At 49.9% G+C, this 14,743-nt stretch overlaps 1 protein-coding gene across 2 annotated transcripts in view; it reads left to right on the plus strand.

Annotated features, from left to right (window-relative positions):
• Positions 1 to 14,743, plus strand: part of dally (division abnormally delayed protein) — a 396,480-nt gene that overhangs the window by 317,456 nt on the left and 64,281 nt on the right. For both annotated transcript variants that reach the window (XM_071670341.1, XM_071670342.1), the window contains one exon: positions 3,032 to 3,104. In XM_071670341.1, coding sequence (XP_071526442.1) covers positions 3,032 to 3,104 — 73 coding nt within the window. The remainder of the gene's footprint in view (positions 1 to 3,031; positions 3,105 to 14,743) is intronic.

Consider the following 14,743-nt stretch of genomic DNA (forward strand, 5'->3'; position numbering starts at 1 on the left):
CAGAGTCACGTGTCACTTGTGGTGTGACCACATGTGGGGGAGGGGAGGGGGGGATCCAGTAACACCTGTACTTACCCAGACACGCGAACTGTAACTTGAAGTAAGAAAATGTAACACAAGCAGCAGTTGGCACAGGGAGTAACATTTTAACAGAGTCAATACCTAGAACCGCGAAATAACATAATTTAACATAACTAACACCTGCGTCTGAGAGTTAGGGTTTAACAAAACTGGAAGGTACAACTGTAACAGAATTTAACAGCAACAGCCAGACACGAAAGCGGTACAATTTATTAACAAAGCCAGGTGTTAGAAGTGAAATGAAAAAAGATAACAGTTAAAACTAGAAGCAGCAGAATTTAACAAAGCCAACATCTGAAGTTAAATGGCCAGTATGCCAAAGTTAATCTTCTTTCCCTAGGCGTTCCACTGACCTTAGGTGAACCCGGCAGACGCTGTGATGCTCCAAACATTAAAAAGTTTTTATATTTTCCACTAAAACTTTACATAAATATTACAAAGTTTGTGAGCAGTGTAACCAACGCGTCGTGGGGGATATGGCAGGGGTGAGTGGCAACGCTGCATGAATATTTCTGTTAAAATGTGTTGTTGGCGGCGCTGCTGGTGCCAGGCAGTGCCACCCGGACACTGTCTGGCACCAGGCACTGTCTGGCCTCAGGCACTGTCACCCAGGCACTGCCTACGACCACTTTCCCCTCACTTCTCATGTCTCAGCCTCTCATTTCCCCTCATTTCTCGTTTCTCTGCAGCATTGTCCTCAACATCCCTCCCTCATTTTTTTATTTTTTATGTTGGCTAAGACGGCACGGGCAGCTGAGGCCCTTATCATGGCCATCCCATTAGAGATGGATGAACAGCTGCGTTGACTGTGGACGGACTTCCGCAACCCGGATTCGAACCCATGCACTCGACCCAGGGCGGCCCGTGAATGCGTCATGGTCAGGAACGCTAACCGCTACACCACAGGAGTCCAAACTAAAGTCTTCTTTCTCATTTCCATCTCATGTTTCCTCATTCCTCGTACCATCTCATGTTTCCTCATTCCTCGTACCATCTCATGTTTCCTCATTCCTCGTACCATCTCATGTTTCCTCATTCCTCGTACCATCTCATGTTTCCTCATTCCTCGTAACATTTCTGTATATCTTATTATTCCATGTTTGCCCTCAGAGCGGCCCCACTGGCCTGCCTCCAGACCCCTCGTCTGGGGCTCCGCGAAATGTTTCGAATCAGGAATTTAATAAAACAATTGATCCAACATCTTATAGGTCGATGGAATTTCTCCTCACGGGCGGACTATTGGTGTTTGGGGGCGTGGGAGGGGGTCTGACCTGACCAGTGGCTGGACGGGAACACACACACACACACACACACACACACACACACACACACACACACACACACACACTATAAAGGTTGGCAGAAAGTGTTTGTACCTACGTATACAGGGTATGAATAAACACAAGGAAAACGCTGTGTACATATACTACATTTAGACATAACTAATGAATAACTGAGGACAGCTAGACACTGCCGGTGACCATGTCTATAACCATATGATAACAACAAGAGATATCACGCTCGAGAATATATACATGATAACACACACACACACACACACACACACACACACACACACACACACACACACACACACTGTGTACATGATAACACACACACACACACTGTATACATGATAGCACACACACGACTGTGAACATGATAACACACACAGACTGTATACATGATAAGGTGTATACAAGAATGTATACATGTCAGGAATACAGTCGCTTACCAGGTAGAATATCACCTGTAATAGAGAATCGCCAGTAACACATGCACGAGAAAGGAGTGTTTGTCAACAGACACACGCGCGCCAGTAACAGACACAGTCAACAGCAGACACCAGCACCAACAGGAGACACCAGCACCAGCAACAGACTCAGGAGGACCAAGAGCCAAGCATGACAGTTAGCGTCATGCTTGGCCAGGAGTTGTGTGGCCTGCGGGGTAGGTGAGGTCGGGTTAATGCTGGGCCGACTGCTCTTCACACGACCACATCCCCCCCCCCCCCTCCACACACACACACACACACACACACACAGACACACACACACATAATTGTGTGTGTGTGTGTGTGTGTGTGTGTGTTTGGATTTGTAAGTGCAGATGTTGATGAAATGGACGGAGGAAGAACCAGGTGTAAGAGCAGTATTGCAGAAGGTTGACTGGTGCCTATGGGCGTCCCGGAGACCTGGGCGCCCAGCCGGTGCCGCAGACGCGTCTGTTTCCTTCCTTACACCGCTAAACTTTCGAACTCTTGACCCCTCTTATGTCCTCCAGAACAGCCACCACCCGACCCCTTTTGAAAGGTAGGTGGGGTCATCACCCTCTTCGAAAACTCTCGCGTTCATTTCCCACCTCACAATTTACTGTCAGGTTTAAACCTTTGATTTTGTGTGTATCATTCACGTGCCGGTCTGGGTGAGGACTTTCCCCCGTGACCTCAATCGTCGACATGAAAAAAGTGGGAGGAAAAAATGTTGGCTTGAGTCGTGATATGACAGGTTTACGGTGTGCACCGCCCCTGAAATTGCCGTAGATTTGATGATATAAATGGACGTGTTTTCCCTCAGTGTTGTTATTGTGGATATAATTCATTTGCATACCATATTGTAAATGTATTTTGGGCTGGATTTTTTTTCTATATTTTTCCCCGAACGCTGGCGTGGATCCAGAGTGTGGGACGTCTGTGTACAAGACCAGTGGGCAGGGCACGATGGAACAGTGTCTCTGGATTGTTATACGTCACGGGCCATGTTTTCATGGCCCTCCAGAGGGAGGTAGACACGAGTGTGTCACGGGCCCTGGCCTCATGGCCCCCCAGGGGCGCCACCTCACGGCAGGTGACGTGTGTGTGTGTGTGTGTGTGTGTGTGTGTGTGTGTGTGTGTGTGTGTGTGTGTGTGGCTGTGCATCAGACGGCTGACCAGGTGTTCTTATTGTTGCAGGTGCGGCGAGATTGCAGCACCCCGACCCACGAGGAGACCACCCAGAGCACACACCATCTACCAGCCGCACCAGGTACTGTCTCCAGCACCATCTCTCTGTCTCCCTCACTGTCTCTCTGTCTCCAGCACCATCTCTCTGTCTCCCTCACCATCTCTCTCTCTCTCACTCACCGTCTCTCTCTCCCTCACCGTCTCCCTGTCTCCAGCACCATCTCTCTCTCTCTCTCACTGTCTCTCTGTCTCCAGCACCGTCTCTCTGTCTCCCTCACCATCTCTCTCTCTCTCTCACTCACCGTCTCTCTCTCCCTCACCGTCTGCCTGTCTCCCTCACCGTCTCTCTCTCTCACTCACCGTCTCCCTGTCTCCCTCACCGTCCTTCTGTCTCCCTCACCGTCCCTCTGTCTCCCTCACCGTCTCCCTGTTTCCCTCACCGTCTCAGTTTCTCCCTCGTGACGTGTCTGTCTGTCTGTATCTCTGTCATAATGTATTTGTCTTAATTATGTTTATGTTCATGTGTCTTTGTTTTGATATGTCTTGTTCTCATTGTGTATAAATATCTCTCTGTTCTACTGTCTCTGCATCTCACCAGGTGTCTGTAAGTGTTTTTATGTCTGTCTAGGAGAGACAACGCTTCATCCAATTACCTTCATGTCTCTAAGTGGAGACTGTGGTCATGCACATTCCTCTTTTCACGACCCAGTATCACAACGAGATCTCAATACCTTCTCATCCACAGAAACCTCCACTTTCAGGTCATGAACCAGACGTGTCCTTCTTCCTGACCACACATTTCTATCATCCCCCGGTGATACGTCGCTCACCCGCATCAAGAATCCTTGTTATCATCAGCAATGCTCATTATTGACTCGAACGGTGTAGCTATGGTGCCACTCCTTCCATCTTTGTGCTAAAAAAAAACGAGAGGGGTCCTCCTAGTGCCGACTTGTGACTCCATCTCGTTTCCATCAGAACTCCATCAGTCCTTGGAGCGTGCCGCTGTACATGTACGAATGTTATATTTAGCCTCACTAAACGTGGACGCCATCTAGGTGATGCTCCAGTTATTTCAACATCTCATGTAAGTCTTCAGGAAGATGGTCGGTCATACTAGCTCATAGTAGAGGGTTATCATGGATAGGCCTCCTTACACCAGGTATATAACATAGTGGCGCTTCCGTATACTCAAAGATTAACACGGGTATACTTCCATATTGCAGATTAACACGGGTATACTTCCATATTGAAGAAGATTAACACGGGTATACTTCCATATTGCAGATTAACACGGGTATACTTCCATATTGAAGAAGATTAACACGGGTATACTTCCATATTGCAGATTAACACGGGTGTACTTCCATATTGAAGAAGACTAACACGGGTATACTTCCATATTGAAGAAGATTAACACGGGTATACTTCCATATTGAAGAAGACTAACACGGGTATACTTCCATATTGAAGAAGATTAACACGGGTATACCCGCTGGTAATAGAAAGCGAACACCATGTGCTTCAGTAAATCTCCTACTTGTATTTTTGTGATGGTTTATTGTATGATACTCTCTCTCTCTCTCTCTCTCTCTCTCTCTCTCTCTCTCTCTCTCTCTCTCTCTCTCTCTCTCTCTCTCTCTCTCTCTCTCTCTCTCTCTCTCATTCTCTTTTCTTTAGTTTTCCTTAAGTTGTAATTGATTTGATTACCTCGTCTCCCATTCCCGCCTCGGTACGTGATGCATTTTTGAGATCAAAGTTAATGACATATTGCACCTTCCAGTGGTGCAGGTTGTCCCTGACCCCAGGTCACAAGGTCATGTACGTCCCTCTGGAGGATGGCCGACTCTTGACACCAGCAGCGGACCAAGGACTGCCCCTTGTGGTACTCCTTATCATCACGAACCTTAACTCCGTCATGTGTCTTCCTCCTCCTCTTCCTCCTCCTCCTCGTCCTCCTCCTCCTGCTCTTCCTCCTCCTCCTCTGTGATCTCTCCTCCTCGACACTTGAATAGGCTGCGGTCCATTTTTCAGGGATTCCTTTTAAATACTCACTTGATATGAAGTTTACTTTTAATATTGGCCGTGACGGCTTCAAACGATCCCTGACTGTCCAAAAATGTAGGTTCCATCCGTCCATCTGTCTCCCATCAAGGAACCCCACGCGGCGGCCACCGCTCTCCCTGTAATGGAAATTCGTGTTGGTTTTGCCTCTCGATTTCATACGATTTTATGCTTTCCAAGATGAGAAGGTTGCTCCGACCAGACCCACTCTTACCACCACGACCCTGCAAGCTCTCTCTCTCTCTCTCTCTCTCTCTCTCTCTCTCTCTCTCTCTCTCTCTCTCTCTCTCTCTCTCTCTCTCTCTCTCTCTCTCTTTATTTTTTTTGTATATATATATATATATATATATATATATATATATATATATATATATATATATATATATATATATATATATATATATATACATATAATCGTGCTGCACGTGGTAACAACATTAAGAAGCCACCGTGGACGAGGCTGTTGTATCACGGCTGAGGGAAGGAAAACCCCACAAGGTCGTTGACCTCTTCCCTCCCAGAGGAGCCCACCTTATTTCCTCCTGCGTGGAGCGCAGCCTTGAAGCTGCAGGAGCCTCATAGAAGGTGTGTGTGTGTGTGTGTGTGTGTGTGTGTGTGTACGTTTCTAAGTTATCCCAGTAAGTGGTGTGTGAGGGCTGGCATGTGCAGGACCACCGCCACCCTGGTGAAAACCGGCCCAGAAAAACTTCGTCTGGCGAGCTCCTCCTCCTCCTCCTCCTCCTCCTCCTCCTGTTGACTCGCCCACTCCTGCAAACTTCTATTTCTGGACATCTTCATTACCCTGACACGTCCGCTAATTTCCCAGGGCTGCCCGGCCCTCCCGGGGACTGGCTCCGCTCCTCCCGCGGCGGTTGTACACAGCCACACCACGAACACCACTGGCTACACCGTGGACTGCAGTGTAGCCTATCCTCACGTACACTACAGTGTTGCCAGGCTCCTGTGCACCGCAGTGTAGCCTCTCCTCACGTGGACTACCTGGTAGCCAGGCCCCCCACCCACCCCACGGACTACAGTGTAGCCGGGTCTTCGTTAATTACATTTTAGCCAGCCTCTCTTGGACTATACAGCGTAGCCAGGTGTCCGTGTCTTGCACAGTGTTGCCAAGCCATCACGTAGGCCACCTGTCTCCGTCCTGCGGGCCTCACGCTATTCAAATAGGGATTTTATCTGTCCAAACTTTCTTTGATGGAACCAGGTTCTGGCCACAGTGATCCGCGTCTGCCCCTAGCCACAGCCGCTTCTGCTGCTCACGACGCTGTTACTCCTGCTGCTGTTGGTGTTGCCTGGGTGGCAGCAGTTCCCGAGGCTGTGTCGGCTGTGGACACAGGCGGCACCTCCTTCCACTTCTCTGTAATTGGAGACGAAACCTTGCGAGTCTTGCCTTTGATCTGACACGTCAACCCCCACCCACTGGGGATGTACCCCTCCTTCCATTGGAGATGTACCCCTCCTCCCACTGGAGGTGTCCTTCCATCCACTGGAGATGTACCCTCCTATCCAGCGAAGACGTACCCACCACCCCAGCCCCCTGGAAATATGCCCTCTGCCTTGCCCACTGGAGGTGTGGGTAGGTCTGTGCTAGGATGGACCTCTACACAGAAGAATAACATAAACAAGAGCCAGGGAGGAGGCTTGGGGAGGCTGACCATCAACCAGGACTCGTGCAACACCCAGGAACATGTGGGTGTCAGGTGTGGCCAGGGTGTACCTTCTGCTGAGTCGTGACGGGGTTTAAATGGCCGTTTCGTGATTAGGTCGTAACACGAATTCACGTCAGGAGTGGTTAGGGATAGTAGGGAGCACTCCTGCCTATCCCTGCACTCCCCCAGGGCTTGGGAGTGGTGAGGGATCCTGGTAATCTATCCTGCCTATCCTCGCATGGCTGCTTGTCCTCCCCTCGTCTCACGTGACGCACGGCCTCTCTAGCCAGCTGCACGTGAAGCTTAGATTGGTTGTGGTGACGCTGTGAGTCGTGCATGCACGCCCTCCCTCAACCAGTGCTCACGCCACACCACACCTCACCACACCTCACACCTCCATCTGGCACGGGCACCACACGTGGCCTTGACCATGGTGCCTATCACAGCCATCCATTGGTCGTCATACAAGCCAGAGGCACGACCTCCAGGAGCTGGTTTAGCTACTGTGTTGCGTTGCTCTGAGACCACACGCCTCCAGTGGCGTATCTAGGGTATGGCAGGTAGGGCAGGTGCCCTGGGCGCCACTTGAAGGGGGGCGCCAATCAACAGGTTTGTTTTTTGACATATGCTTCCCTGAGTGACATTTTTAACGGTTTGGTTTTGTGAGATAAAAAAGAAGCTCGCCTACTTTTCGACTATAGTAATGTTTTGCTAGTATCAGTTGCATTACCGCTTCTGTGTTACAGTTTTGATCAAATAAATCTTTAAGAGTTTATATAGATTTAAGTTTGACCTAACTCTTCAACTGTTTATAATCACAGTGTATATATTTTTATATATATCCACTGTATGAATATTTTTAATCAAGCCAGGGACGCAATTTCAGTGCTTGCCATAGGCTCTATTTCCCCTTGATACGCCCCTGCACGCCACTACCCGTCCTCCCTACTGACGTACACCCATCCACACGTCCCCCAGGACTTACCAGTCTCATCATACACCCATCCACATTGCTCCCAGGCCTCCCTCGTCTTGTGTACACTTGTATCTAACATTACAAAGGCTGTCGGAACATGATATATGTATTATTATATGTGGGTGACACGTAGATCTCGAGTCCTCAAGTTGTATCAAAAGACCTTAAGAATGATTTTAATCATATATAGATATGAATATAAGAATGATCACGAGAAGGCCATAAACCAGGGTGAGAGGTTGCCATATTCAATTAAATCTGATGAAGAGGTTTGGTTTGGGGTGGTGACGGAGTGTGGCTGGTGTGGGTGTGTGTGCTGGTGGTGTACAGGGCCGTCTTGATGGGCAAGGCTCCGTGCCAGTAGCGGACCCGCTGATGGAGGGTAGTCTTGGGACCAGGGTTCGTGTGGTCCGTTGTGAAGGGTCCCTCAGTGCAGGGGGTCTGCCGCCCTGATGATGAGGGGGTGGGGGGAAGGGGTTCACCATCGCCGGAGGTGGTGTCGGGGGGAGGGAGGCAGTGAAGACTCTTCAAACCGGATTCAGAGAATCTTATCTCTTGTTTTACCCAGAGTGTCAGGCACAACCCGGAGTGTCAGGCATAACCCAAAGTGTCAGGCATAACCCGGAGTGTCAGGCATAACCCAGAGTGTCAGGCATAACCCGGAGTGTCAGGCATAACCCGGAGTGTCAGGCATAAGCCAGAATGTCAGGCATAACCCAGAGAGAGTGTCAGGCATAACCCGGAGTGTCAGGCATAACCCGGAGTGTCAGGCATAAGCCAGAATGTCAGGCATAACCCAGAGAGAGTGTCAGGCATAACCCGGAGTGTCAGGCATAACCCGGAGTGTCAGGCATAACCCGGAGTGTCAGGCATAACCCAGAGTGTCAGGCATAACCCGGAGTGTCAGGCATAACCCGGAGTGTCAGGCATAACCCGGAGTGTCAGGCATAACCCGGAGTGTCAGGCATAACCCGGAGTGTCAGGCATAACCCAGAGTGTCAGGCATAACCCGGAGTGTCAGGCATAACCCACAGTATCCGGCTTTATGTTACTGTTCTTATTTTCTCTCGTGGGAAGAACAACAGAAGGGTTTATGAATGAACGAGTTTAGGTCAGGTCTGCAGCCACACTCGTGCTGGCAGGATAGCTGCTGGCTCCCCGTGTTCTGGTGTTGCTCCCCAGATCCCCACAACCCCCTCCCCAGTCATTTTTCCCCCATCATCAGAAGGACGATTCATCCTTCTCGTCGTCCGGTAAGTTTTATGGGTGTGTTGGCCGCCTGGCCCGTCCTCCAGCACTCCCTCTGGCCCGGTTGGCCTCCTTGCCACGACGCTGGACACTGATGACGTATAAGAGGCTTCGGTTTTTTTTGTCTGGCGTACAGCGTCTCCAGGAGTGCGCCAGAATACGTCGCCTGGGAACGTATGCTCGTATGCGGACGTCACTAGATGACCTGGGATGACAGTGCCTCACCAAGATGACCCAGGAGTTGTAGGATCGTTATGTATTGACCTGGCGTCGCCACGAGGTGTTTGGGGACTTAAGAATCACTTGGAATTCTCCCGCTTCACCAAGACAACTTAGGATGGATCGATGGAGATATTTTTTTTTCTCTCTAGTTGTTTCTAGAGGATCTCAGGTCGGCTCACCGTGTACTGTCTGGCTCTCTCTCACGTCTCGAAGACCTGGCCACGCTCCGCCTGGCTCCTCACACCAGTGCCTCCGCCGTGGTGTCTCGACCAGGGTCACACAGGACCACCCAGTGTCGGTACGGTGACCCAGTAACCCTCACCAGGTCACAGAGCCTTTATTACTTACCTGACCTGTAATGAGGATGACCCAGTACCCCTCACCAGGTCACAGGGCCTTCACCACTCATCGGACCTGTACTTAGAGTTTTCATATAACTTGCTGACTCAGGAGAAAGTAGCGAGACCCAGCCATGGCCTGGGAGCACTGGTAAGGCGGTCAGTAAACTGTAGATGTTCCTGGCATGTACGAGGTGTTCCAGGCGTGTCCTGGGAAGTGTAGGTGTTCCAGACATGACCTGGAAAGTGTCACACCTTAGTTGTGTCACATGAGATGTATCTTGGAAACAGCAGAACTTCCTTCTTGCCCTAGGAAGCGAGACACTTCAACCGTGTCCTGGGAGACACCAGACCCTTCTCTCACATGTCCTAGGAGGTGGAACAGCAGCCGTGCCCTGGAAGGCATACGAGGAGGGAGAGAGATGGCTCCTAGGTAACTTGGCGTTGAGAAGGACCATGTTACTCAAACCCTGTAAGGAGTTACCTCTATTGATTGACCCCAGGAACTCATGCGCATGCCCTTAACACACACACACACACACACACACACACACACACACACACACACACACACACACACGGGACAAAAGTTACCTCAGTACACCGAGAGAGTGTAGGGTACGATATGGGGGCAATGGTGATGACAGCAGCAGGTACGATAATTGGCAGTGAATAATCAGTCTAGTTTATCCATGCCTCTTTGTTACAAAGAGGGTCTGGGATTATATGTATATAATGTAGTTGCCTCTCCTGCGTTAGCGAGGGAGCGTCAGGAACAGACGAGCAATGGCCTCATTTGCACAGATCCACTTTCGAGCTGTCGCTTGTCATGCACTGAAGCGGGAGCCAACCGTCCACAGCCAAGCCTCTCATGTAGAGTATTTTACCATTATATAATTCCCCACCTTCCCATTTACCTGTCAGTCCTCACGGAAAGGTTGAACATACTGGACCTGGCTGGGACGCTGATGCCTTGACGGGTACTCGAACCTTGGTCCGTGAGTTCCGAAGGTCGCCACGCTGATCACTGCCCCACGGATGCCTGTAAGGTTAGGGTGTTTGGATCCCTGAGCATTAGTGTTGTAGTGTATTTTGTGTAACAGTTGAACAACTACAACCTGACTAGGTAGAGGAAGAGGTGAATATCCTCTTGTTGCTGATCTGAGTCGCATGTCATAACCGGCTAATGTATTTCTACCGACGGCTGGAGTTGCTTAACCCCGGGTGATGGGTGTTGCATGTACGTATATTGACCCACCAGACCACGATGGTGTGAGGGGCTCACTCATCACCACCTATAGTCACCAGCTGGTCACATTGTAGGAAAATAATTATCCCAAAAATTTTTATGTATACATCTTATTATTTTTTTCCCTCAGGAATGACCCAGGTGTTCATTTGTCACACAGTATTATTAACTTGAGAGAAAGGAATATGTAAAGTGAAGTGTGAGGCCCATCGCAGCGAGCAGTCAGGAGGAGTTGACACGACACACATCTGTTGACGTTACCTGGTTGTTATTGTCTCATTTCACGGGACATCGTTACGCCACCTGTTACTGCTGGCCATATAGAGTTAACCTCTTCAGTACCGTCCGTGCCTGAAGTCCAGTATCTTTAAGGCCGAGTATGAGCTCAGTATGTGATAGTAGGGTTGTGAGGGGGGGTTGTGTGGTAACCCTTTACTGTGACTCTTGTTGGGGTAACTTCTGGGTTATGAGGGGGAGCGGGTAGGTTGTGGTACCCCCATGTATATTGTGCCGTTTGGTTGAAGGGAGACCATAACCAGGGCGTTGTGATGGAGGGTGTGGTGTCCTGGCTGGGTGGGAGGAAGGGGACAATCACACGTAGCTCGAAAGTCCATTTCGTGGGCGGGAACCCGCCATTAATCTGCCGCAGGACGGCCAATAAGGCGGCGCTGCTGAGTGTCCACATAACCCTGACACGACCCCCGTGCCCCCGCTGCCTACCGCCCACCCCGGGGTGACCCAGAGGGCGGAGGACGTGTGCATTATTGAGTCATGTGATCCACGGGGCAGGGGACACCTACCGGGTCATGTGATCCACGGGACTAAACCATCCGTGGGTCGGGAACTTCTGTGGCCGAGCCATCCATTGACATCCACGACTTGCTGCTGTCTGACCACCTCCGATAAGAGCCAGGGTAGGCCACCTTCAGGGGGTCGATGTTGCTAGGGGGGTCACGTTTCCCTGGTGCCCCCAGAACATTCCAGGAGTGATCCCGGCTGCGGGCCCACGGATTTCTCAGCTTGGGTCAACATGGAACAGCTAGAAATAGCTCATTGAATCACTGAGAATAAGACACAATGCATTTTAGCATTAAGGCGTCTTTCCCGAGCGATTGCGGTCGAAATTCAAGCCACGAGAGAAGATGTTATCAGGCGGCCACCAGCGCTCCACTACAGGATCTCTGAGTGACCACAATCACGGTTCATTTATACCGTCTTGACGGTAATATTTGTGGACATATGACTTTAGGGGAATAAGATCGCTAACATCGCCGTCTGTGTGTAAACTCTTTTAAAACTTTATGTCAGAAAAACCAGGTCATTTGAACTGACACTTTTCAGGAAGGATCTTTATCATGTTTCCTCATTGTGTGCCGATCGACACACGTCATATGGCTTCCACGGAGCAGAATGTGTTCTGACTGACTGAATCTCTTAAATGACCCTTTTCTTGGAAACCACGGAGTAGATTGAAGTCAGGCTGTACAGCGATGACCGATGGCTGCTCCTCTGTCATGTTCCCTTCTTTCCTTACCGACCTGACGTTCATTATGGCTGCCAAGACAGCATTGGCAGCACGTAATCGAAGCTCGTCTGTGCCTCTGGTCGTAGCGTTAGTTCTTCCCGTCGGCCACCATCGTCAGCACCTTCGTCAGTGCTCTGAGGCTCAGTGTCAGTCTCTTGTCATTCACCACAGGGGACAAGGAACATGATCTCGTCACCATTCCAGCGAGGAACGTCGGTAGCGGAACGTTCCCATGGCTGGCAGCAGCACCCAGCGGTCACCAGTCACAGGAACACGCTCCTGGCCGTGCGCGACTTAATGATGCCATCACGGAACATGATCGCCTGCAGGCCCAGGTGATGCATACAAATTAACTTTCCCAGGATAGGTGTGGAGGGGGGGTTGGCGTCCCCCCGGCCCTCCTGTGGTTAATGGCTGGTTGAGGTGAGGCGTCCCGAGGGGCCCCGTGCCACACACCAGGTAATTGGCTAAGTGGCCAACCTGTTTATTCCGCCTAAATTTTATTTACAGTTTGGTGATCTGAGGTTCCAAGGTTGTGTGAGTGATGAAGTCTCTTCCTGAAGGTGTTCTAGATAACCCTGTTCTACGTAGTTCAAGTATTGCTCTCGTTAGCCGTCTCCTTGTGTGCCAGCTTCTAAGGCTCGTGATCGGCTGCAGCTTCCAGTATTGCGTGGAGACCAGCAACACGAGGATGGACCGTTCTGATACCTCCTTTCCCCTCCCGAACAGCGAAGCTTTGGAATCGTCTGTCTTTCCCTTTTTTCCACAGCCTTTGTATCTTTACGAGTCAACAGGTCTCCCAACCCCTGTGGAGCTCATGATTAATCTAAAATTCACTTTCATTTTCGCAAAATATTCATATTTTTTCCTTTTTTGTCCGAGGTGGCCTCAACTAGGGGCATGTTTTCACCCGTGCCACCGTCGACTGTTATCAAAAAAAAAAGTGCGAGATGTGCGTTACTGGAGGGTGATGTAGTATTTCCAGGTTATGTAATCATTATTCAATAGCTGGAATGTATTAATTCACATTTATGTGAAGTAATGTATTTTGGTGCAGTATTTAGTTGATTAATAATACCACAGTACTGGGTGGTGTTCCTGGGTGATCAATCCTGTGTAACCTGGGCTGTGTTTGTTGCACTTGTTGGATCACATGACAGGTGGTGGATCATATGACAGGTGGTGGATCACATGGTAGTGGTGGATCACATGACAGGTGGTGGATCACATGGTAGTGGTGGATCACATGATAGTGGTGGATCACATGGTGGTGATGGATCACATGACAGGTGATGGATCACATGGTGGTGATGGATCACATGGTAGTGGTGGATCACATGGTAGTGGTGGATCACATGGTAGTGGTGGATCACATGGTGGTGATGGATCACATGGTAGTGGTGGATCACATGGTGGTGATGGATCACATGGTAGTGGTGGATCTCATGGTAGTGGTGGATCACATGGTGGTGATGGATCACATGGTAGTGGTGGATCTCATGGTAGTGGTGGATCACATGGTAGTGGTGGATCACATGGTGGTGATGGATCACATGGTAGTGGTGGATCACATGGTGGTGATGGATCACATGGTAGTGGTGGATCTCATGGTAGTGGTGGATCACATGGTAGTGGTGGATCACATGGTGGTGATGGATCACATGGTAGTGGTGGATCTCATGGTAGTGGTGGATCACATGGTAGTGGTGGATCACATGGTAGTGGTGGATCACATGGTGGTGATGGATCACATGGTAGTGGTGGATCACATGGTAGTGGTGGATCACATGGTAGTGGTGGATCTCATGGTAGTGGTGGATCACATGGTAGTGGTGGATCTCATGGTATTGGTGGATCACATGACAGGTGATGGATCACATGGTAGTGGTGGATCACATGGTAGTGGTGGATCACATGACAGGTGATGGATCACATGACAGGTGATGGATCACATGGTGGTGATGGATCACATGGTAGTGGTGGATCACATGACAGGTGATGGATCACATGGTAGTGGTGGATCACATGGTAGTGGTGGATCACATGGTGGTGATGGATCACATGGTAGTGGTGGATCACATGGTAGTGGTGGATCACATGATAGTGGTGGATCACATGATAGTGGTGGATCACATGACAGGTGATGGATCACATGGTAGTGGTGGATCACATGGTAGTGGTGGATCACATGGTAGTGGTGGATCACATGGTGGTGATGGATCACATGGTAGTGGTGGATCACATGGTGTTGATGGATCACATGGTAGTGGTGGATCTCATGGTAGTGGTGGATCACATGGTGGTGATGGATCACATGGTAGTGGTGGATCACATGGTGGTGATGGATCACATGGTAGTGGTGGATCTCATGGTAGTGGTGGATCACATGGTGGTGATGGATCACATGGTAGTGGTGGATCTCATGGTAGTGGTGG

Source organism: Panulirus ornatus, chromosome 15, assembly GCF_036320965.1.
Source record: "Panulirus ornatus isolate Po-2019 chromosome 15, ASM3632096v1, whole genome shotgun sequence".
NCBI classification, from domain to species: domain Eukaryota; kingdom Metazoa; phylum Arthropoda; class Malacostraca; order Decapoda; family Palinuridae; genus Panulirus; species Panulirus ornatus.